Source organism: Geotrypetes seraphini, chromosome 16, assembly GCF_902459505.1.
Source record: "Geotrypetes seraphini chromosome 16, aGeoSer1.1, whole genome shotgun sequence".
In the NCBI taxonomy this organism is placed as follows: Eukaryota; Metazoa; Chordata; class Amphibia; order Gymnophiona; family Dermophiidae; genus Geotrypetes; species Geotrypetes seraphini.
Genome location: NC_047099.1, coordinates 19,090,601 through 19,114,609, shown reverse-complemented (window position 1 = coordinate 19,114,609; position 24,009 = coordinate 19,090,601). Strand labels below are relative to the sequence as shown.

Below are 24,009 nucleotides of genomic sequence, written 5' to 3'. Positions count from 1 at the left end.
TGGAGTCTTGTACTCCCCCAGCATTAGTTGTCCCGGTCTCGGGTCCTACCAGAGTGAGCAAGCCACTCTGAGCTATCTCTAATGGCGAGCCCTCCAACACACTGGCCTCCGGAGACGAGAGGGCTATCTCTTCGGGTGTTCTCTGTTCCCGTGGAGAGCTGGCTGCCTGCGACAATGGCTGATGGGGTGGCGTCCTCACTTCGGGGCTTAGAGTAACATCGAGCCCTAAGGTTTTCACCCCCGCACTACTCTCCGGCGGTGTCCCAAGCAGGCTAGCCCCCGCCGCTTCCTGCTCCTGTTGCAGACGCCGAAGAAAATAAAACTGTGACTGAGTTCAAAGAAGCGTGGGATGAACACAGAAGATTTAGAATCAGAAAATAATATTAAATATTGAACTAGGCCAGTTACTGGGCAGACTTGCACGGTCTGTGTCTATATATGGCCGTTTGGTGGAGGATGGGCTGGGGAGGGCTTCAATGGCTGGGAGGGTGTAGATGGGCTGGAGTAAGTCTTAACAGAGATTTTGGCAGTTGGAACTCAAGCACAGTACCGGGTAAAGCTTTGGATTTTCGCCCAGAAATAGCTAAGAAGAAAAAAAAAAAAAAAAAAAAAAAATTTAAATTGAATCAGGTTGGGCAGACTGGATGGACCATTCGGGTCTTTATCTGCCATCATCTACTATGTTACTATGTTACTATGTTACTATGTTACTATCAATCGCTAACAAAGGGGCAGTCAGTCATCGGGAGGCACCACCGACATTCCTGCCCCGTCTCTTCGGCATGTTTAGTGCAGGTATGATTGAGAATCAACGGCGTCCTCACCGCAGCAAACATGCAGTTGCCTCCTAATTACACATAGTGTCCCCTTCTACTTCAACTCAGCAGCAGAGAGCCATATCTTCTACCAGTTTTTCCTTCTCTGCTTACACAGAGCCAAGGATCTCTGCTTCATCCCAACCTGCAGTCTCTACACCTGACAGCTTCGTACCTCTCAACATAACTCCTCTTCAGTTTTCTCAATCTGTAAGAGATGTTTTAGAAGCTTCTAGGAAGCCTACCACTAGACAATGCTATCACCAAAAGTGGACTAGATTTTCTACCTGGTGTTTTTCTCATCATAAGGAGCCTTAGGTTTCCTCCTTATCTTCTGTTTTGGATTACCTTTTGCACTTATCCAATTCTGGCCTCTGGTCTATATCGATCCGAGCCCATCTCAGTGCGATTGCGATGAAGGGAAACCCCTCTCGGCTCATCCAGTGGTTTCCAGATTCATGAAAGGACTTTCCAATGTCAAACCTCCTCTCAAACCGCCTCCTGTAGTTTGGGACCTCAATATTGTCCTTTCTCAACTAATGAAACCTCCGTTTAAACCAACTGATAAGGCTCATCTGAAGTATCTCACTTGGAAAGTAGTGTTTCTCATAGCCCTCACTTCTGCTCGACTTGTCAGTGAGCTGCAAGCTTTAGTTGCTGACCCACCATTCACGGTGTTCCATCATGACAAAGTGGTTCTTCGTACTCATCCTAAATTCCCCCCTAAAGTGGTCTCGGAATTTCATCTCAACCAATCCATTGTTCTTCCAGATGTTTTTTCCAAAGCCTCATTCTCATCCTGGAGCTCTTCATACTCTGGACTGTAAACGTTCTTTGGCCTTCTATTTAGAATGCACCAAGCCACACAGAACTGCTCCTCAACTTTTTGTCTCCTTCGATCCCAATAAGTTTGGTTATCCTATTTCTAAGCGTACCATCTCCAACTGGATGGCGGCTTGTATCTCATTATGCTATGCCCAGGCTGGATTATCCCTTCACAGTAAAGTCACAGCCCATAAGGTTAGAGCTATGGCAACTTCAGTAGCTATCCTCAGATCTACACCTATTGAGGAAAATTGTAGAGCTGCTACTTGGTCCTCGGTTCATACCTTCACTTCTCACTATTGTTTGGATACTTTCTCCAGACGAGATGGACAGTTTGGCCAAAAAGTATTACAAAATTTATTCTCCTAAATTGCCAACACTCCCACCATCCCATTCTGGTTAGCTTGGAGGTCACCCATATGTGAGAATACCTGCCTGCTTGTCCTGAGATAAAGCACAGTTACTTACCGTAACAGATGTTATCCAGGGACAGCAGGCAGCTATTCTTACAGCCCACCCACCTCCCCTGATTGGCTTCTCTGCTAGCTATCTGAACTGAGGAGACGTGCCCTGCGCTGGGCGGGAAGGCACTCGCGCATGCGCAGTGTGGGCGACTCAAAACTTCTTCAAGCAAGTCTGCAAGATTTTCTTCAAGCAAGTCTGCTTGTGAGGCGTCCGCATCCGAGCTCCGTCGATGACGTCACCCATATGTGAGAATAGCTGCCTGCTGTTCCTGGATAACACCTGTTACGGTAAGTAACTGTGCTATACAAACATACAGACTGTCTGTAATCAGGTTCAATGGACAGTGGGAAAAGGTTTGCAGCGCAAGAATAACAGTGGCTACATCTGAGCGCTGAGTGGATTGTTGCAGGGGAGTGAATAAGACTTGAGAAGCATTTTCTTGGATCCAGTGCAAGACTTCGCGTGTCTTGCGGCCGTCTGTATAGACAATGAGAGCGTCAATTATAGATGTTAAGCTTAGTGCAGAATGAAAATCCAAAACGCCTTCTGCCACTAGAATTAAGCGTTTATCTTTAGGATAATGATGACAGATATGACCGATGCAATTTGCAATTCCTCATTATATTGAAAAGGAAATTCCCATTGCTCTTGCGAAAGGGGAACGGTGATAGATATCAGGTCTAATCCCATAATGTTTAATGCTCTATTTCGTGCCTTACAAATCAGTGAACTATACATGCATTGAGGAGAACTGATATTCTTAAGGAGTGTATGTGGTAAATAGATCCATTCCACTATATGTAGACGATTATCTGGGGTTAGCTGGCCTAAAACCGCAATAGGTTGGCGTTTCTGCGGAAGGATTAATAAGGAAAGTGCTATATTATCTTGAATCCTATCAACCCCTTGCGTTAATAAATGCTGGTTAATAATCGCTAACACTTTTTGAATGTCTGGTGTTATATAGATCAAATCTGAAGGTTATTTGCCTTTAGTCAAAAGATTAAATAAGGGGCTGAGAAGTTTTAAATGTGTGGTCAATTCAGAAATCCATTCTGTTTTTATTTTCAGAGCTACTATTAAGATATTTGCTTTATCATCTGGATGTAGAGGAATGGTGAAAAAACAATGTTTAAGGTCTATTACTAAAATCTCCCTTTTTATCGGAATTATGTTAGGATTTGGAGTGCCACACTGTAAAGTGGTTTATTTTGGTTGGTTTATTTTCATAAGATTTCCCAAATGTTATATTGCATTCTTTGCTCCCATGCTTCCCCAGCAGAAGGTGAAGGAAGGCTAAGAAAAGTTAGCAAGCAAATAACAATCATTAAAGAATTACAAGTTAATTGTGCAAAAATAGCAGCAGTAAAATTTTCTGGTGTCTTTTTTTTTTTTACAAACACTGGAGAGTTACAGGGGGTTAATGATTGCCTCTGCAGCACAGTGGTGAATTGAGATAACAAATCCCTTCCCCAGAGATTCAGATGGACTGGCAGGATATATTGTCTGATAGTCAGACTCCAATAGCATAACATTTATAAGAAGCCAGCATTTTCTTTTTGAATCAGTAATTTGTTCTTCTCCCTTTTGATCAACTAAAACCTTCCATGACAGACAATATACATAAAACATTAGAAACAATAATATCTTAGATGAAAAACCACAAACAGACTAAACTCAAAAAAACCCAAAATTCATTCTCCTAGAAAATAAGACACCATCCATTACAAACCTAGTAATCAACTCTACCACATTCCCCATGCAATCCACTCTAAAACTGCTGTGAATGACGATTGACAGATGCTGTACCATGCAACCACAAATCAATAAAATAATGCAGAAATCCTTCGCTATCATGAGAAACCTAAGACAAGTGCGAAAATTCTTCGACAAAACTCAATTGCGGATCCTAGTCCAGGCCCTAATGCTGTGTCTCCTAGATTATTGTAACATTCTCTATTTCCCCTACCCTTCGACCATGATTAAACAACTGCAGACAATCCAGAACACAGCCCTGAGACTCATCTACTCTCTATGGAAACATGACCACATCACCGGGGGGACCTCCACTCACACTGGCTACCAATTCAAGCAAGAATACAATTCAAGTTCTACTGTCTCCTATTTAAATCCATGAACGGCAACAGCCCAATATACCTAAACAACCGTCTAATCCGAACCACCTCAACCAGACAAAGGAGAACCACGCTCCATTCACATACCCCCCAATCAGAGAAGTCAAATGGAAAAAACTGGCCACACAAGCAGCGAGATTAGACCACCAGCTCTCTACTTTGCTGATAATGACCCCTGACTACAGAACATTTAGAAAAGAAATAAAAACCATACTATTAAAAAAGTCCCTGATACCCAACAATCGAATCCAACCTAACGCCTCCCTATTCTCTAAAACAACCTAATGCCACAAGAACCACTTCATCTCTATGAACCAAGTTGATTAACAGTATAATATGAACTGCATATTATGATATGATATATTGTTTGTATGATCCAATAATTGTATGGTTTCTATTTTGTTATAACTCAATAAAATTATTGAATAAAAAAAACTCCATTTACATATTGTTTCTAGGGTATACGATATGAGATAACTTATAGCTTAGGACTTCAACATGTCTAAATTCAGCACTGATTAGAACCCATTAATTATTTTGGGTACCGATCAGAAATTTACACTCTTTATAGGAATCTGGAGGTATATGTATATTATGTTAATCAGGTTTTCTATTCCGCTTTAACCTATTCTGTTCAAGGTCAGATTACATTACATGAGGTTGGATCAGTTGCCCAGAAAGTTACAATGGACAACTTGATACAGATATTCAATAGAGTTGCTAGTACAGGTAGATCAGTACAGTTAGGTCATAGTTACAAATACATAGTTAAAAGTTCAAGTAGTCAGGAGAAAAGGAACAGGATCTCCACAGGGATAAGCAGAACAAAACAAGAAATGGAGTTCCAAGAAATGGTCCAGTCATGGGGCAGGGAATACGATGTGTGCTCAAATCTGTAGATAACTGAAGAAAGTCTTTATTTAAACCACAATGATCCAATTATCTGACACGGTCCATGTTTTGGCTCTGATGAGCCTGCATTAGGGTCATGTTGACAATGACAACTGCATCTGAAATTGTAAGGAGACCAAATGTCATGGACAGGTAAAAAAAACTCCTTGAAATGAAGAACTAAGTTTGGATATACTGTCCTCAATTATATGGAATAAATCAGCTTTTTATCCTGAGTGGTGAAGGACCAATATGAGTTTTCGGTCTTTGTTTTCTGCCACTCTTCAATTGGAGTAGTCTTGTTAAAATAGATCTTATGCAACAGTCACCACATAAAGATACATAGTCAGACTTTTTTTTCTCTCTCTCCTCAAATAATGCCTTCCTGGGCTCCAGTTTCCGAAAGGCATCTACAGTCCGCGGTCTCCATGGATATACTGTTATATGCAACACACAGCCCAGGGCCCTGGTAATAACTAGAGAATGACATGGGGAAAAAAATTGTCCCTGTCCCCGCGACCACCGTCCCTATGACTACTGTCCCCACAGCATCCATACGAGCCTCAGTACTGCAATATTTAGCTTATTAATTCCTTATAAATAAAAGTTCTGGCTGCTGAATTAAAGAAAAAGATGTTCAGCTGGCAGGGCTTTGTTTATAAATTTTTATCAACACAACTAATATACTACTTTCCTCACCTTCTCATTCAATTCTTTCCATCCACTGTCTGTCTTCTCTCTGCATCTTCCATTTGATCTGTTACTGTGCCTCTCTCTTCACCCCCCCCCCCCAATTGGTCTGGCACCCATCTTCTTCTCTCCGCTTTCCCCATAGTCTAGCATCTGGGTATTCTTCCCTTCCAGTGTCTTCTCCCCACTCTCTCTTCCCCATTTCCCTTCAGCGTCTTCTCCCCACTCTCTCTTCTCCATTTCCCTTCAGCGTCTTCTTCCCACTCTCTGTTCCCCATTTCCCTTCAGCCCCACTCTGTCTTCCACATTTTCCTTCAGCATCTGTTCCTCACAAACCCCTTCAGCATCTGTTCCTCCCCACCTCCCTTCAGCGTCTATTCCATTTCACCACCACCCTTCCCTCTCGCCACCCCCCTTCAGCACCCCTCATGTGGTCTGAGCATCTCCCTCCCCCTTATCTTCGGGGTGCATTAGTGTAATTTGTGCAGGCTGCCGGAGCTTGCCTGAAGTCATGTGCGTCTGCAAGCTTCTCATGTCAGAGGAGAAGCTTCTGCCCCCAGATACAAGTGACTTCAGGCAGGCTCTTGCGGCCTGCACAAATTACACTAATGTGCCACAAAGGTAATGGAACGGGAGGGAAATAGATGTAGCCGGTAGGTAGAAAAGAGGGAGAGGGCCGTGTGCGATCGGTGACTGCGTGCGTTCCCTCCCTTAACTACGGAGACAAGGTCATTCACTGCTCCATGGGGCAGTGGATGGCCTTGTCCCCGTATCCACAGTGAGCACTTCCCCCCCCCCCACTGTTTCGGCAGGCTACTCACAGCTAGCCACGGGTAACAGCCACTGTGTCATTCTCTACTAATAACACCATATGCACATTTCCTCAGGAACAGGATCATCTAATGCAGAGAGTGGCCAGACATAATTTTAGTGTAAGTGGTAATTGGTTCCACCATTTTGTTCATTGATATTGGATGGATACGGTAATTTACAAGCTAGACTTTTTATCCCAGGACAGGCAGGCAGGATAGTCTCATAGATGGGTGACATCATCCATGGAGCCATGGTATGGACAGTGTAAAAGTGTACTGCCATTTTAACTTCTTTAGAAGTCTTGAAATTGCCTATACCTGGCATGTGCGAGTCTCTACCGCTCGACATTGGCTCGCAGGACCATCAGTTCTTAGTTTTCCGCAGAGCTAAGAATACGCATGTTTTTTTAGTCTCTCCAATTGCAGTATTTTTTTCCCTTTTTTGGGGGGGGGGGACCTTCCCAGGCCATTTTCTTCATCTTTTTTCTTTTTCTTTTTTTTTTTTTATTTATTTATTTATAAATTTCAAATTTACAATTCAAGATGAAATCTTGTACAGAAAGTGATTACATCAAATGAACAAAGAAATAAACCTCATAAATTTACATAGAAAATGAAAATTTTTTGTATAATCTCTCAAGTCCACAATTATGATCCATGATGTATATTGAACAGAACTAAAAGAAACTTATTCATTAAAGATAAGCTGTACATGGTAAACTGATATTCAGGCGTCTAATTTATTGAAGCCCTCGTTCTTACCCCTTCTCCAGGCGGGACAAGGAGAGAAAGGCCGTTAGCTGGTTTGGCTCAAAGAAAACATATTTCTGGGAATTATAGTGAACTATACACTTGCAGGGATGACGAAGATAAAAAGTTCCCCCTAGAGCCAAAACACCAGGTTTTAATATTAGAAACTCCTTTCTACGTCTTTGTGTATCTCTTGCCAAATCTGGGAACATCTGTATTTTTAGATCAAGAAACTTTTTCTCTTTATTTTTAAAGAATAATCTCAGAAGCCAATTCTTATCCATCGTAATAGCCAAGGTCACAATCAATGTAGCAGGTGTAGCAACTTCTTTATCAGATAATTCAAGCAAAGCTGATACATCAATTGGTCCCTGAATTTTTTCTTCTTGAAGATCTTGAGTTTTATTAGGTAGATAATAGACCTGGGTGAAAGGAGGCATTAAATCTTCCGATACTTCCAGTATCTCCAGCATATACCTTTTTAACATTTCTCTTGGAGTCACTGTCGAGATCCGTGGAAAATTAATCAATCTTAAGTTATTATTCCTGGAGAAATTTTCAAATGTCTCTATCTTTCTTCTTAAATTTATATTATCCTTAATTAGAGTGTCCTGAAGCAATTTGGAAGATTTAAGTTGATCTTTAATACTTTGAATATCTAATTTGGATTCTCCCAAGTCTTGTTTTATCTGAGAAACTTCTTTCTCTTGAATTTTTATTTTTCCCTCTATTTGAAGATGATTAGTATTTACTGTCTTAGTTAAATTAGCAATCAGATCCCACAAAGCCTCCAATGTAACTTCTTGGGGTTTCACTATGTTAAATGTCTGCAAGTTTAATAGTGATAAGTTAGGCTCACCAGCTGAGGGACCTTCTCCTCTCCGTATCTCCTGTGTCGGGGTTGGTTCTGAGATGGAAATCTCCTCGTGTGCACTCAGGCTCAACTGCGATCCCTGTGAGCCTGGGTTGATGTTCTTCTCGCCGTTCCCCACAGCCTCTGGGAGGGGGCCCAAGCCGACTTCCGGCTGCCTCCCCACTCCCGGGGAACTAGCGGCTCGAGGGTTGGGAGGAGGGATTCGTGCGTCGGGGCTCAATGTGATCTCGTGAGCCCGAGGAGACTCTTCCAGTCTGTCATCAGGAAGCGTCTCAGCCGGGGGCGATACCGACGCTCCGATGACGCCCTGCATCCGCCGCAGCAACTCCTCAATGTTACCGGAGGAGGCTATTCCGGGACGCCGTGAGGCCGAAGAAGCTCCCTTTCCCCTTCTCTTCGGCATAGCAAAAACTCTGCCGCACCAACGCCAGAGAAGTAAGTTTTTAGGAGGTAGGCTTGCCGACGGCGTTCAGCAGACCACAACCTTCTTTTTCTTTTATAGTCTTAATTTCTCACGAGTTTCTTTCAAAGTTTTTTTCTTTGCATTTTTTGGGCCCTAGGCCCTCTTTCAGTCTGGTTTCTGGTTGGCCTCATCGCCTCTTTTTTGGTCACTAAATTGACCCTCAGATGAAAATTTGATTTTTTTTTTTTTTTTTTTTTTTTATTTTTTTTTTTTTTTTTAATCTCACATTTGTGGTTTTTCCCTTGATATCAAAGCCTTCTAGTGGCTTCAAGAGATGTTCTCGGTACAACAGGTCAAATAAAAACAAAAGCACAATCCAAGTAGTCTGCAGTAAAGCATAAACCGAACAAACAAAGAAAAAACTGCAGACCAGAGTACAAGATGCAGGTTGGGTTTATTTAAACAAATCAGGGGATCCGACACGATCTGTGTTTCGGTTAACATGCCTTCATCAGGGGTCCTAACAAATAAAGATTTTTCCTTTTAAAGAAGGAATAACGCTTCAGGCCCCCCTGAAGCTCGAATCGCTCCCCATCAAAATTGTTCCTACTCTAAAACTGTTAGGAGTTACTTTTGACAGTAAATTTTCCTATCATACTCACATTAGCACTGTTGTTCAGAAATGCTTCTATCGTCTTAGGATGATACGTTCCCTTGCAAAGTTACTAGAACAAGCCTCCTTGAACACATTGATCCACTCTCTAGTAATTTCTTGCATAGACTACTGTAATGCCCTGTACAAAGGTATTACAAAAAAAAGGAAATTAGACGGCTTCAGATTGTACAAAACACAGCTATTAAGATCATTTGTGGCGCAAAGAAATACGATCACGTTTCACCTCTTCTAATCAGTGCACATTGGTTACCAGTCAAACATAGAATTAGTTACAAAATTTTACTTTTAACATTTACAACAAGATTAATCAACCAGAATTCATTAACATTCCTTATAATACTTTAAAATTGCTTCGTTCAATGTCTCAAAATCTTCTCGTCATACCTTCTTTAAAATCAATCAATACGTTGCGTTCCAATAATTTTGCTGTCACTGCCCCTACTCTCTGGAATTCACTGCCTAACTATTTGCAATGAATCCGAAATAAAACAATTCAAAGCAAAATTAAAAACATTCTTGTTCCAGGATGCCTTTGGACAACAACTGTCCTCTTAAGGACAAAAACTTAAAATTATTACTTTTTACCCTAACCTATTGTGTTTTCCTTTTTTGTTTCACTTTTCTTTTACGATTGTAGTTCTTCCCCTATTGTTTGAAGTTGGTCTATATGTCTTAAGTGTTTTAGATTTTATCTAATATCCCGATTTTTAATATGTTTTATGTAAATTTTATATTGTACACTGCTTAGAAACCTGATTAAGCGGTTTAAAATTTTTTTTAATAAACTTGAAACTTGAAGATGAAAATAACCAAAACTATAAAAATAATAAATAATAATGAATGATAGATATATACATAACAGCATAAAATAAAGTGAATAATGAAAAGTGAGCCGGTGGATGACAACCATGAGTGATATAAAATGCATAAAGAGCAACAAAAGGACATACAAACAAGTGTGGTGCATGTATCTGATGTGGCATAAGTAAAACATGGTGAGAATTGATGTATTTGACACAAACCAGAAATTAAAGCAGTGAACTGTGAGCACCAAAAAAGAGAAGAGAAAGATGCAAATGCATAGAATGCAAATGGAGAAAATGAATTCAACATTCCCTAATCTGTAAAGGTTGCGAATCAAACGGCAACACAAATAAACTAAGAAGATATAATAAAAAATGAAAACGAATGAGCTGATATAAAAGCTATGCATAAAAAACATGGACTATCAACCATAATTTATTTAAAAAGTATATTCATAAAAGAAAAACAATCATAATTTGTTGAAGAAAAATAACAATGACTTAAAAGTCTGAATAATAAGCAGAATGGAAGCATAGACTTATAATATGTACTTAAAGGTCTATATAAGATGGATAATAACCAGAACGGTAACCTGGACTTAAAAAGTCTATCGGCCTCTTTTACAAAGCCGTGTGGAAACAGCCCCAAAGCCCTTTAATTCGGGGCCGTTAGCACAGAGCAGCTGCTAGTGCGGTTTGTAAAAGAGGCCATATATAAAAGTAAAGGACTCATTGAATCATGTATTGCCACACCTGTATAGCTAACAAATAAAAAGTCTAACCCAGGACTATGGATTAAAAAGGCTAGCATCCATAGTCCTGGATTACAGTTGCACAAACATAAAAATTATGAAGCACCAAATGTACAAAAGTTAATTTAACACAGTATAACTATTGTTTATAATTGAAAATTGTCACATCAGTAATAATTTTTCATTACTAAACTGTTTTTCTAAATTTAATGAAATCATTTTGTTTTAAAGACCAGTTACTGGAGGCAATACAACAATGGAATGCTAAGCAGAAAAGCAACAAGAATATTGGTGAATACATCAGAAATCTGTATGGTTAAGGTAGGAAAGTAAGTATTATTTTATTCAATTTTACAAATGCCATTAAAAGACATGCTATTTTCTCCAAGATCAAACAGGACATCATTTATCACATAGTAACATAGTAGATTACGGCAGATAAAGACCCGTCCATCCAGTCTGCCTAACCAAATTCCATCTAAAAACTTGTTTGTTTTTTTTCTTAGCTATTTCTTTTTTTTTTTTTTTTAAATTTATTTATTTATCATTTTAATACATCCTATATACAAAGATGTTTAAAGGCAAATACAGAAATATTAAACTCTCTTAGTCATAATACAAACTAAGAACTAAAAATTAAACATCTATAATAAATCATCTAATACAGACCACAACCTGAGGAGAGGAGACAAAATGAATAAAGCCCCTCAGGAAAGGGGACATATACAAAAGAAAATGAAAATATTAGAAAATAGAGCAGTATTAGATCTTATCCTGTCCAAAAATTAATACCGCATAAGTTACCTGTATGATTCGGGCTGTGTAGAGATTCCTTTACCTTCAAGGAAAAAACCTAATTGGGCAGGTTCAAAGAAAATATATTTACTCCACTGATAGGAGATAAAACATTTACAAGGAAATCTCAACTGGAAACCTGCCCCCAAAGCAATCACCTTTGATCTATAAAGCAAAAATTCTTTCCTCCTGGATTGTGTCCACCTCGAAACATCAGGAAATATATATACCCTTTCCCCCAAATAGGTAATCTGTTTTAAATTAAAATACAATTTCAACAACATCTCTTTATCTTGAAGAAATACCAACGAGACCAATAATGTTGCCCTCCCCTGAATTTCAATATCAGAGGACTGCAGAATAGCAGAAACATCTAATTGAACATTTTCATCTACTAAAGCTTTTTCCTTCTGCAATTGTTTTAAATAATAAACTTTTTGTATCGGGGGAAGACTTGCTTCTGGTATATTTAAAACATTCAACATAAAGTTCTTAAACAGTTCTTGAGGTGGCATAAACTTGGCAACCGGAAAATTAAGAATCCTCAAATTCAAATTTTTCTGCTGGTTTTCCAAGTTTTCAATCTTCCTCAAAATCATCATTTTATCTGTCGTTTGTTTGGTAATTAAATTCCTAGTCTCAGTTGTCACTTTCTCTAAATTTTTTAAGTCCACTTGGTGTTGCTGGGTAATAGTCTCTAAAGAACTTATCCTGGAGGGAGAATTTAGAGTTATAGAAACAAAGTTAGTGCATACCAGGTGAAGGTTCTCAATCGCAGATCAAATGGAGTCCAGAGTTACAGCCTGTGGTCTCACCAACGGTTTAAGGAGGGAGATATCAGCCAGCTTTTGTATGGCTTCTGCACCAAGAGAAAAACTCTGGGCTCCTGCAACCTCGCCACCGTTAGCTTCCAACGGCTCCTTTCCCCCTAAACGCTGCGTCTCCAACACCGGAGTCAGCATAGCTGTATTCACTTCCGGATCCATCGCGGCTAGAGAACGTGCCTCACCCCACACGCTGGGGGAGCCCTCCTGCCAGTTCTGCTCCGCCGACGTTTCTCCAGGTTTGGGAGGGGTATGCGGTCCTCGTGGGCTCAGCGAGAGCGACATCTCGCCGTCTAAGCTGTGAAGTTCCTGTCCCACAGCTGCAGAAATGCCCGAAGTGGAAGGTTGGACTGTAAATGCTGTAATTACAGTCTGCCTCGGTGTCGAGGAACCAGAGGTAGGTGGAGGGATACCCCTCGGTTTTCCTCTTCTCTTAGGCATAGAAAAAACCGTGTTTCAAAAGTTTAAAGAGGAAAATATCTCCTTCAAGATGGGAGTGCTCCTCTCAGCGTCCTGTTCAAGACGCCATCTTGTCTTTCTTATCTATTTCTGGGCAAGAATCCAAAGCTTTGCCTGGTACTGTTCTTAGGTTCCAACTACTACAGCTGGGTGACATTACTGATAGAGCGTATAGACACTAAATGTTTTTCCTGGTTGCTTCAGTCACATTGGACCAGCTGTTATTTTCTTTCTGCAAAGCTAAGAGAATATATTTTTTTAATGCTCTTTTCAAGTAACCATGTCTTTTTAAATTATTTCCACCATAAGCGTGACATGCAGTCAGAGCCTTCAGGAGATTCATTGAAGGCCTTGACTGTAACTGCCAGATCCATGATGCTGCTCCAGCTCCTTCTTACCACCTCCATGCCAGTTGATGCAGTGAGGGAGATATTTAGTCTCTGACTATGGCTGCTGGCTCCCCACTGCTGGCTCTTTTCTTCTGTGCAGTTGCTCCTCCTCCATGCTGGCTGACACAGTCCTCTTGCCGGCATTGCAATGTTAGGAGATTCTCTCTACAACATTGAATCCCCTTGTGCTGATGGCTGACCAATCAGAGACCAGCACAATATTTAGGCTCCTTCACAGCACCTTGCCAGGAGTGTTGGGGTTTCAGAGCTAGGACTGAATACTCAAAGGCATTTTGGGTTTTTGTTTTGTTTTAATTTGATTAGTTGGGCTGACAGAACCTGCCCAACCAATCAAATAAAAACAAAAATAAAAAAACCAGCCTTAGAGCACAGGTGTCAAAGTCAAGGCCCGCGGGCCAAATCCGACCTGCCTGGCTGTTTTATGCAGCCCGCGGAGTGATGCGGCATTTTCATTGCTATCCCCGATGTTATCTTCTGGCTGGCTTCCTCCTACTCACTGCCGCAGTGCACAAAGCCATGGGTGGCAGCTCCTTCGCGCATCCTGCACCTGAACCAGAAGCAGGCTTCCGGATGAGGTGCGGGACGTGCGAGGAGCCACCTCCCGTGGCTTTGTGCACACTGCAGCAGTGAGGAAGAGGGAGCCGGCCAGAAGATAACACCGGGGACGGCAATGAAAACGCTCCATTGCACCGCAGGCCACATAAAATGGCCAGGCGGGAGCTAGCCAAAAAGTAAGACACCCACCAGAGGCAGGCACCTAGTTGAGGCACAGCATGCAGGGAGGGAGACAACAAAGGTGGGGGGAATTAATTTACAGTGATACCTTGGATTGCGAGCATAATCCGTTCCAGGAGCATGCTCGTAATCCAAAATGCTCGTTTATCAAAGCGAGTTTTCCCATAGGAAATAATGGAAACTCGCTTTGATAGGTTCCCACCCCCTCATGAGGCCAGCAGTGCTGCTTCCCCCCCCCACGAGAACCCGCATTGCCCCCCCCTGAAGGCCCCCCCCATGAACCGGCACCCTCCCCCCACCTGAGGTCCCCCAAACCCAACTTACTTCAGTGTAGCCTCCGCATTGGCAGTGGCACCAGCATGTCCTGTTGGTGCCCGAAGATCTGCCTCCTGTGCTGGGCCTTGAGCATGTGCGCATGCTCAAGGCCTGAGTTCATGTTCTCTCGAGAGAACGTGAACTCTCAGGCCTTGAACATGCGCACATGCTCAAGGCCCAGCACAGGAGGCAGATCTCCGGCACCAGCAGGACATGCTGGTGCTGGTGTGGAGGCTACATTGAAGTAAGAAGAGGGTTCGGGTGGGTTGAGGGACCTCAGGTCGCGGCGGGGGGTGCCGGATCGCGGGAGGGGAGGGGGGAGGGTGCGGTTAGCCGGTTAGCAGGGGGGTGCTCGTAAATCGAGGCGCGCTCGGTTTCCAAGGTGCTGATTTTGCAAATGTTTTGCTCGTCTTGCAAAACACTCGCAAACCGGTGCACTCGTAAACCGCTGTATTTTCAATTTAGTAATTGAATTGTGTTAATTTTGAGAATTTTCATCTGCTGTCTATATTTTGCACTGTTCAGGAAGAAATGGATTTGTTTTTTTTTCTCTGGGGGTTGTACTGCATGCAGAGTCTTGAATCTTAGGGTTTCATTTGTATATATTAGTACTTTAAGTTTTTGGTCCCGTATGTGCATAGGGATTATCTGTGTTCTGGTAGGAATGAATGTTGAGAAGCATACAGTGTTCTTTGTGTAGTTTAATTTTGTGGTTAACCATTGTGTGTTGTAAATAAGATTATATTGTGTGTGCATATATGAAAAATGAATGGAAAAAATGGTGTTACAATTAGTACTATTATGGGGGTGGGGTCTGGGATGGAGATGGGCAGGGTCTGGCCCACGACTTAGCCTGTAGTTTGGATTTCTGCCCATTAATGTGATTGAGTTTGGCACCCCTGCCTTAGATGATTCACTCCTACTCTGAATCCTCTAACCCTCTCAATATAGGAAAGATGAGTTTCAACTTTCCAAAAAGCCTTCTATTAGAATCACTTTATTGGCCCTCAGAAATGCCACCAGTTTCATAACAGCTGGCTTTACACATTCAATTTTCACTGGGTCATACTATAAATAAATTTTTTACTCAAAAATGAGATGGATAATGTTATCACCAATACTAGGGTGTATCATTTATACATATTTAAGTACTTAGCTTGGGTGGTAAACAGCAAGGGACCAACACGCCAACATGTTTCACCCTTGGGAGTTTCTTCAGGGCTACAATCCCTCTATTCAGAATTAGCTTCATGACGTGGCCACCCGTTAATCTCTACCCAAGCTAAGTACTTAAATATGTATAAATGGTACACCCTAGTATTATATTACATTACATTAGGGATTTCTATTCCGCCATTACCTTGCAGTTCAAGGCGGATTACAAAAGAATTATCCAAGATGTATTACAACAAGAACTTACAAAAAAAAAAAAAAAATTGGTCATTTTCAAAAAGAATGAGAAATGGGTAAGGTTATTTGTTTGGGGTAGTTGGCTTTAGTGAGAGGTGGAGTTTGAGACTTGCGGTATTTTTTTTTCAGAGTTTTCTTGAAGAGTATGGTCTTTATTTCTTTTCTAAAAGTCTTGTAGTCGAGGTGATAACATATTGGTTATAACATTATCCATCTCATTTTTGAGTAAAAAATGTATTTATAGTATTACCCAGTGAAGATTGAATGTGTAAAGCCAGCTGTTATGAAAGCTAGTTGAACAACTGGTGGCATTTCTGAGGGCCGATAAAGTGATTCTAATAGAAGGATTTTTGGAGAGTTGAAACTCATCTTTCCTATATTGAGAGTGTATGCATACCTTCTATTTTAATACAAGTTTGTCAAACGCCACATACTAATTTATTATCTGAATCCTCTAAGGCAGAACACACTCAAGTGCCTACAGGTTTCTGGCTGAAAACTTCCTCTTCCTTCATGATCTGGTACTGTTTGGTGCTGCAGCCTGTTGCTATTCAAGGCTGTGCAGCGGGTAGCCCAGGTATATATCTTATTTTATTTGTTGTAGAGGGGAATAAGGGGGTGATGTTCAGCTTCTCCTCTCTAAGGATCACCCTTGTCATTATTGACCCCCTTCCATTTTTCTCACTGCGAGCAGAATTTTTGGGAACCCCTTGGGGGAGAGGTGGAGGCCTCCCAGGCTCTTTTTTAAACAAGATTTGAAGGGGTTTTTTCAGGGGGCTATTCACTTTACTGTCATCCCAGTAGGCTGTTAGATAGTGATAGGATAGACTTTGGAGATTTCCCCATGCAGTCCTTAGCTGGGCATAGCTGGCAGACTGCATGGAGAAATCCTTCAAAGACTCAGGCCAGTTTGTGACTCATTTTGGAGCCTCCTGCTTATGATCCACCCCTTGTCTCTACCCATAGATTTCCAGTATATGAAGAGTATTTCCCCATTGTTACTAGTAAAATGTTCCTCCCCAGCATGCTAGTAGTGAGTCCTCTAGGGCTTAATTTCTAACCCTTCTGGGCAGAGATGCCTACTCAGTGGGAAAGTGCTTCCTTTAACATTGTTTCTGTATACTTCATGTGATCTTTCTACTCCAAGTGACTTGTGAAGCTTAGGTGAAGCCTTCTATTCTTAGTATAGCCATTATGTACAGAAGAAGCTCCTTCAATCTAACCCTGATTGACTCTGCCACCCACTTTGACCTTGCGTACATAACTTGTAAACTTGATGACAAACCTAATACCACCAAAAACAGCATTTGACTTCTATTTTAGTTACCACCCTCCTAGCTCCCAACCAAGCAACAAGACAAACTTGTAAGAAATTATCTCTAGTTTTGAAAGGTCACTTTGGGCAGCCAAAAAACCTAGAGACTTGAAGAAAGCACAGATGGCTTATTAGCATACGTATGCGACTCCCGAGCTCCAAGTTGGCTTCAGAAGTGCCGAAACCAGGATGTTACAGAGATATTTATACATTCTTCTGGCTATACAACTGAATTCTAGAAAAAACTGTTCACGTGTTACTTTTCTTAACAATCATTGGTCCTCAGCTCACACTAGCAGGTCACTAGCAAGTCACTTATCTAGGCTCTGCAGTCTTTCTGTTATATGTCGTTTATGCTGAGATAGCCATAAGAAGTTAGGATGCTCCAGCTAACACCCAAGGCAGGCAGGCTAGAACATGAGATAAGTTAGGTCTGCAGCTAAACATAATTCAGCATTTTATTAATTAATTAATTCAGCATTAGTTCAACACTTAGGAAAACCAGTCCCAGACTCCTTCAGTTTAGCCTGCCAATACATCAGACTGATTATAGGAGCCTGCCAATACATCAGACTGATAAATCTTCCCCTTGAAACCTCAGATAGTAATGCTGTTCACAACTTCAAAATGCTGCTTGAAGACTGTCAAATAGTTCTCAAAATGTCTGGCCCAACACATGAAAGAGGCCATGCCTTAAACTTCATTGCCTCCACACCCTCCTACAGTACCTCATCACCAATATTAAACGGGTCGCTGCTCCCTGGTCAGATCATTATCTCTTATTATTCAATTTACATCTCCACCTGGCAAGCACAACTAACAATTCATTCTACTCTAATAAACCAGTAAGAGGCAAAATAAATCCTACCCAATTTGGAACAAAGTCGTTGTCTCACTAACCAACACAATCAACTTGGCAAATGCAATGCTGGAACAAATCACTTATAAACAACTTCTTGTACAATCTTACTTTATTCTGGGACTAGTGGGTTATTTCCCTCTACCTGCCAGGACTTATAGAAAGCCTCATATTCCAGAGACTTAAGCTCCACCTCTCTCACCTCAGCACTGTCCCCTCAAGAACCAGTTTCTTTCCTACAAGCTAGGCTATAGGAGCTTGACTTTTTTGCTCATGTTTATTTTCTTTAAAATTTGATCTTTTCATTTGAAATTTGGTCTTTTCATTCGTGGTTTTAGCCCTTGTGCTGCAGAGGTTTTCTGCGGGGACAGCTCTGACTGGGAGATCGCATTTCTTTGAGATAGCCTGCTTCCAGGGGGTTGGCTGCTTGTCAGTGCACCCTCTGAATAGCCTGCTCCAGGGATTTTTCCTCTTTTGAGAGCTGGCTCATCCCAGGTTTGTCTGCGTAGCTCCGAGGGGGTGTACCCAGGATTGGGATCAGACTGCGTTCCTCCACCAGACGTCCGCATGGTATGTCTCAGGGTGGCAGAGGTACACGGCCGTGGATGTCTGGCTGGTGGGACAGTCCAAAGATTTGAAGTCCAGCTTGCCTTTTTCCTAAGGCAGAGGATCTCCCTGTAAGCTGTTTCAGGAGTGTTTTTCCAGTCAGCACATGTCATAGTGAGTACAGGCTGACAGCCTGAATCAGTGATTTTGGTTTTTTGGGGGGAGGTTTACCTGCATGTCCAACACCCCACCCCCACCCCTGAAATCCTAAAATCACTGTTTTTGAGGGCTTCTGGTGGTTTCCCTAGGCTATTTTTGTTCAAAATCGGCACTATCTTGGATTTTCCCAATTTAGAATAAGTTATTTTTAGCACTTGCAAGCTTCATTTTTGCAAGGAAACCACTCAGATGAACTCCCCAGGGCAGGATGTGGTAGATTCATGCTTTATTTGCAGTCAATGGCTGTTGGGTGTGTAGCCATGTTCCACTTAAGCTGCGGCCCACTTTGCCCAGATCCTGTGCCTTCAGCCTCTGTAGGGGGTCTTCTCACTATTTCTGCCCAGGTACCTGCAAAAATGGTATTGGGGGAGTCCTGGGGAGTGTGCAGGCAGCGCTCTAGCAAAACACAAGTATGCTATGGGGGAAAAAATCTCACAGATCTTCCAAACATTCCAAAAAGGTCCTGCAGGAGCTGGCTCCCGCCACAGAGAATAGGTTTTCACCTGACTTTATTAATATGATGCATTAGGCTTATTTGGCTAAGAAACTTCTGCCTGTGTCACCCTTCTGCAGGTATCCTTGCCGGCCGCTGGGCCCTCTCCTCCTCTGGTTCAGAGCCTTTTCTCTTGCCTCCCTTCTGGGGTCCCGGTCAGTAAGCCAATCATGCCCACAGTTTCTCGTGATACCCTTACAATGCCTCTGCTTACACAGATGAGCACCTCGGCTGCTGGAGATGTGGAAGCCCTGAATGATCTCCAGGATCAGGATTCAAGTGGGGCCCTGGATCTGGGGGAAGATCCCACTGTGCACAGATTTTTCAATCCCTCTGAATCTCTTGAGGAATTGACGCTGCAGGCTGAGCACCCTGTCACTGTGGAATGTTCCCTCATGAGTGACCAGAGGCCGCAATCCACCTCTTTTCGTGATCATCCTGGCATAGTTTGGATCCTTTCATACATTTGGGAGATGCCTTGAAATGTGCTCGCACCATGTTTTGGCTTTATAAGAGCATAAGGATAGCCTTACTGGGTCAGACCAATGGTCCATCAAGCCCAGTAACCAGTTCTCACAGTTGACAATCCAGGTCCCTAGTACCTGGCCAAAACCCAAGGAATAGCAACAATCCATACTACCGATCCAGGGCAAGCAGTGGCTTCCCCCATGTCTTTCTCAATAACAGTCTATGGACTTTTCCTCCAGGAAATTGTCCAACCTTTCTTAAAACCAGCTACACTATCCGCTCTTACCACAACCTCTGGCAATGAGTTCCAGAGCTTAACTATTTTCTGAGTGAAAAAAAATTTCCTCCTATTGGTTTTAAAAGTATTTCCCTGTAACTTCATCGAGTGTCCCTTAGTCTTTGTAATTTTTGACAGAGTGAAAAATCAATCCACTTGTACACGTTCTACTCCACTCAGCCATCTCTTTTCCAAGCTGAAAAGCCCTAACCAATGGTGAACTATTTTAACAAGTGTTTTGCTTTCCTGAAGGTGGATTTCTCTGTGGCACAGGTCACTAAATGCACTTCTCTCTCCAGTGGAGAGGTGGTGGTCCTGAAGGATGTCCAGGACCAGCAGGTGCATTTCATCCTTAAGCACCTGTTTGACTCGGCAGCCACTGGCCTCTTTCTTCGTGGCCAGAACATGCCATTCCAAGCTCTGCCATGATCCTGATGCTACACTTCTCCCTCTGAATCCGCGGTTTCAGCCTCCGCAGATTCAGTTATTCGCAATTTTTTTTTTTTGCTCCATTTTCATTTTTCAGGCTATTTTTAAGCCCTCTTAGACCTGCCTTAAGTCTTACCTAGTGGTCTAGTGCAGTGTTTTTCAACCTTTTTACACCCATGGACCGGCAGAAATAAAAGAATTATTTTGTGGACCGGCAAACTACTAAGACCGAAATTAAAAAAAACACATTTCCGCCCCGTCTCCGCAAGCTCGGTCCCCACAAACCATCTAATTCCATCTGCACAAGCCTCAGTTATGATTTTATATTGAACGTATTTTATTAAAGTATAAAAAGAACCAATATTCTGTACAATTGTCATTTTATAAATATAAATATTCAGAGCAAGGACCAACAAAACCCCTGTCTCCCCTCCCCTTCACATATATCCCCTCTTCTATCAAGAAAACTGAACAAGCCAAATTATTACAGAATGCTACACAGAAATATCATGCTAACAGAATACTGCAGTCACACATGACAGGAATAGTGTTAGGCTTTGCAGTCCCCAGTTATGTCTCTAGCAGGATATATATTTCAAATCTGATATATTGTAATGACAAAATAGAAATAAAATGATTTTTTTCTACCTTTTGTGGTTTCTGCTTTCATCTTCTTTTCACTCTTTTCCTTCCAGTGTCTGCCCGTTCCATCCACTGTCTGCCCTCTCCCCCTTCCATATGTATCTGACTTCTTTCTATGCCCCTCTCCCCTTTACATCCAGCCTGTGCCTCCTCTCTCCTTTTTACATCATTTATTCCAGCTTCACTGCTTTCTTCACACACACCAACAATTAATGGCCAACTGGAATCAATATGGGTTAAAATACCAGGAAGAAAGGGAACCGAGATAAAGATAGGGCTGTATTACCGCCCGCCCGGGCAAACAGAAGCAATAGTTGAAGAATTGAGAGCTGAGTTGAGGCGAGAATGTAAAAACGCAAACACCATAGTTATGGGAGATTTCAACTACCCAGGGATAGACTGGAGCCATGGAGTTTCCAATTGTTCAAAGGAATTGGAGTTCTAGAGGCTGTAGGGGACTGTTACTTGAAACAGCTCGTCAAAGAACCAACGAGAGGGGCAGCTATTCTGGATTTAATCCTCAATGGGCTGAGAGGACCTGCCCAAGAAGTGGAAGTAGCGGGACCTATAGGGAACAGTGACCACAACATGATCCAATTCAAAGTGGAACTAAGTATGCCAAAGGGGAGGAGAACCACTGTAACAACGTTCAACTTCAAGAAAGGGAACTGTGATGCCATAAGACACATGGTAAAGAGAAAACTCAAGAACAGCACCAGAAAGGCACTGACGGTGGACCAAGCCTGGACCTTTTTTAAGGTAAATGAGGCGCAAAGCCGGTATATACCCAGATTTAGAAAAGGGGGCAGAAAGAATCAAGCAAAGGACCCAGCATGGTTAACAAGAGAAGTTAAGAAGGTGGTAGGAGATAAGAAAAAATCCTTCAGGACATGGAAAAAGGATAAAACTGAGGAAAATTGGAAAAAGCACAGGAAGCACCAAAAAGAATGCCACCGCGTAGTCAGAACAACAAAGAGAGAATATGAAGAGAAACTTGCAAAGGAGGCACGGAACTTTAAACCTTTCTTTCGATATGTGAAAGGGAAACAGCCGGCGAGGTGGGACCCCTGGATGAGGGGGATAGGAAAGGAGTGGTAAAGGAGGAAAAAGAAGTGGCGGACAGATTAAACACGTTCTTCTCGTCGGTCTTCACAAAAGAGGACACATCCAATGTTCCGGAACCGGAAAAATTCTTCAAGGGGGACCAAAAGGAAAAATTATCGTGCATGGAGGTAAGCCTCGAAGACGTACTCAAACAGATAGATAGGCTAAAAACTGACAAATCGCCGGGCCCGGACGGAATTCACCCAAGAATACTAAGAGAACTTAGAAATGAAATAGCGGAGTTACTGCAGCAGATTTGTAACCTATCCCTGAAAACAGGGGTAATACCGGAAGACTGGAGGATAGCAAATGTTACACCTATCTTTAAGAAGGGAACCAGAGGCAACCCGGGGAATTATAGACCGGTCAGCTTGACCTCAATTCCGGGGAAGATGGCCAAATCATTGATCAAGAACAGTATCAGTGAGCACATAGAAAAAATAAGCTGATGAGAACAAGCCAGCATGGTTTCTGTACTGGAAGATCTTGCCAAACAAACCTACTGCACTTCTTCGAGGGGATAAGCGGACATTTGGACAAAGGTGACCCCATAGATATAGTATACCTAGACTTCCAGAAAGCCTTCGACAAGGTACCTCATGAGCGCCTTCTAAGGAAACTGTGGAACCACGGGGTGGAAGGGGACATACACAGATGGATCAAAAACTGGTTGGCAAACAGGAAACAGAGGGTAGGAGTAAAGGGACACTATTCTGACTGGAAAGGGGTCACAAGTGGCGTCCCACAAGGGTCAGTGCTGGGACCGCTGCTATTCAATATATTTATTAATGACTTGTAAACAGGGACAAAGTGTGAAGTTATAAAATTTGCGGATGACACAAAACTCTCCGGTAAGGTTAGATCTGTAGAGGAATGTAAAAAACTCCAAAGGGATCTGGACAAACTGAGTGAGTGGGCAGATAAATGGCAGATGAGTTTTAATGTGGAGAAATGTAAAGTTATGCACATAGGGAAAGAGAACCTGATGTACAACTACATGATGGGGGGGATGACATTGGGAAAAGGCAACCTAGAAAAGGACTTGGGGGTTTTGGTGGATAAAACAATGAAACCGGCAGCACAATGCGCAGCGGCCTCAAAAAAGGCGAACAGAATGTTGGGCATTATCAAAAAAGGTATCACTACCAGAACCAAGGAAGTTATCCTCCCGCTGTACAGGGCAATGGTGCGACCGCATCTGGAGTACTGCGTCCAGTACTGGTCGCCGTACCTAAAGAAAGATATGTCGATACTCGAGAGGGTCCAGAGAAGAGCGACAAAAATGATAAAGGGCATGGAAAACCTCTCGTATGCTGAGAGGCTGGAGAAGTTGGGGCTCTTTTCCCTGGAAAAGAGGAGACTTAGAGGGGATATGATAGAAACTTATAAGATCATGAAGGGTATAGTGAAGGTAGAGAGAGACTGGCGGGGGCAACAAAAACTAGAGGACACTCAAAAAAATTGAAGGGAGATAGGTTCAGAACAAATGCTAGGAAGTTCTTCTTCACCCAGAGGGTGGTGGACACCTGGAATGCGCTTCCAGAGGGGGTAGTTGAGCAGAGTACAGTTTTGGGTTTCAAAAAGGGATTGGACGAGTTCCTAAAGGGTAAGGGAATCCAGGGGTACAATTAGAGGGTTACTATACAAGACAAAATGCTCTTGAGTAATAGATCACTACAGATCGTTGACGGCCCGCCTCCGGAGCAGACTGCTGGGCATGATGGACCTATGGTCTGACTCGGCAGAGGCAATGCTTATGTGCTTACACCAGATCTAGCATCTTTATCTCTCTCTCATTTCTCCGCTGACCCCCTTTCC

The 24,009-nt window shown here is 42.3% G+C and overlaps 1 protein-coding gene across 12 annotated transcripts in view; it reads left to right on the top strand.

The window, feature by feature from the left end:
• Positions 1-24,009, top strand: part of LOC117350768 (sodium/hydrogen exchanger 10-like) — a 753,575-nt gene that overhangs the window by 267,618 nt on the left and 461,948 nt on the right. For all 12 annotated transcript variants that reach the window (XM_033925346.1, XM_033925349.1, XM_033925353.1 and 9 more), the window contains one exon: positions 11,123-11,220. In XM_033925346.1, the coding sequence (XP_033781237.1) occupies positions 11,123-11,220 (98 nt within the window). The remainder of the gene's footprint in view (positions 1-11,122; positions 11,221-24,009) is intronic.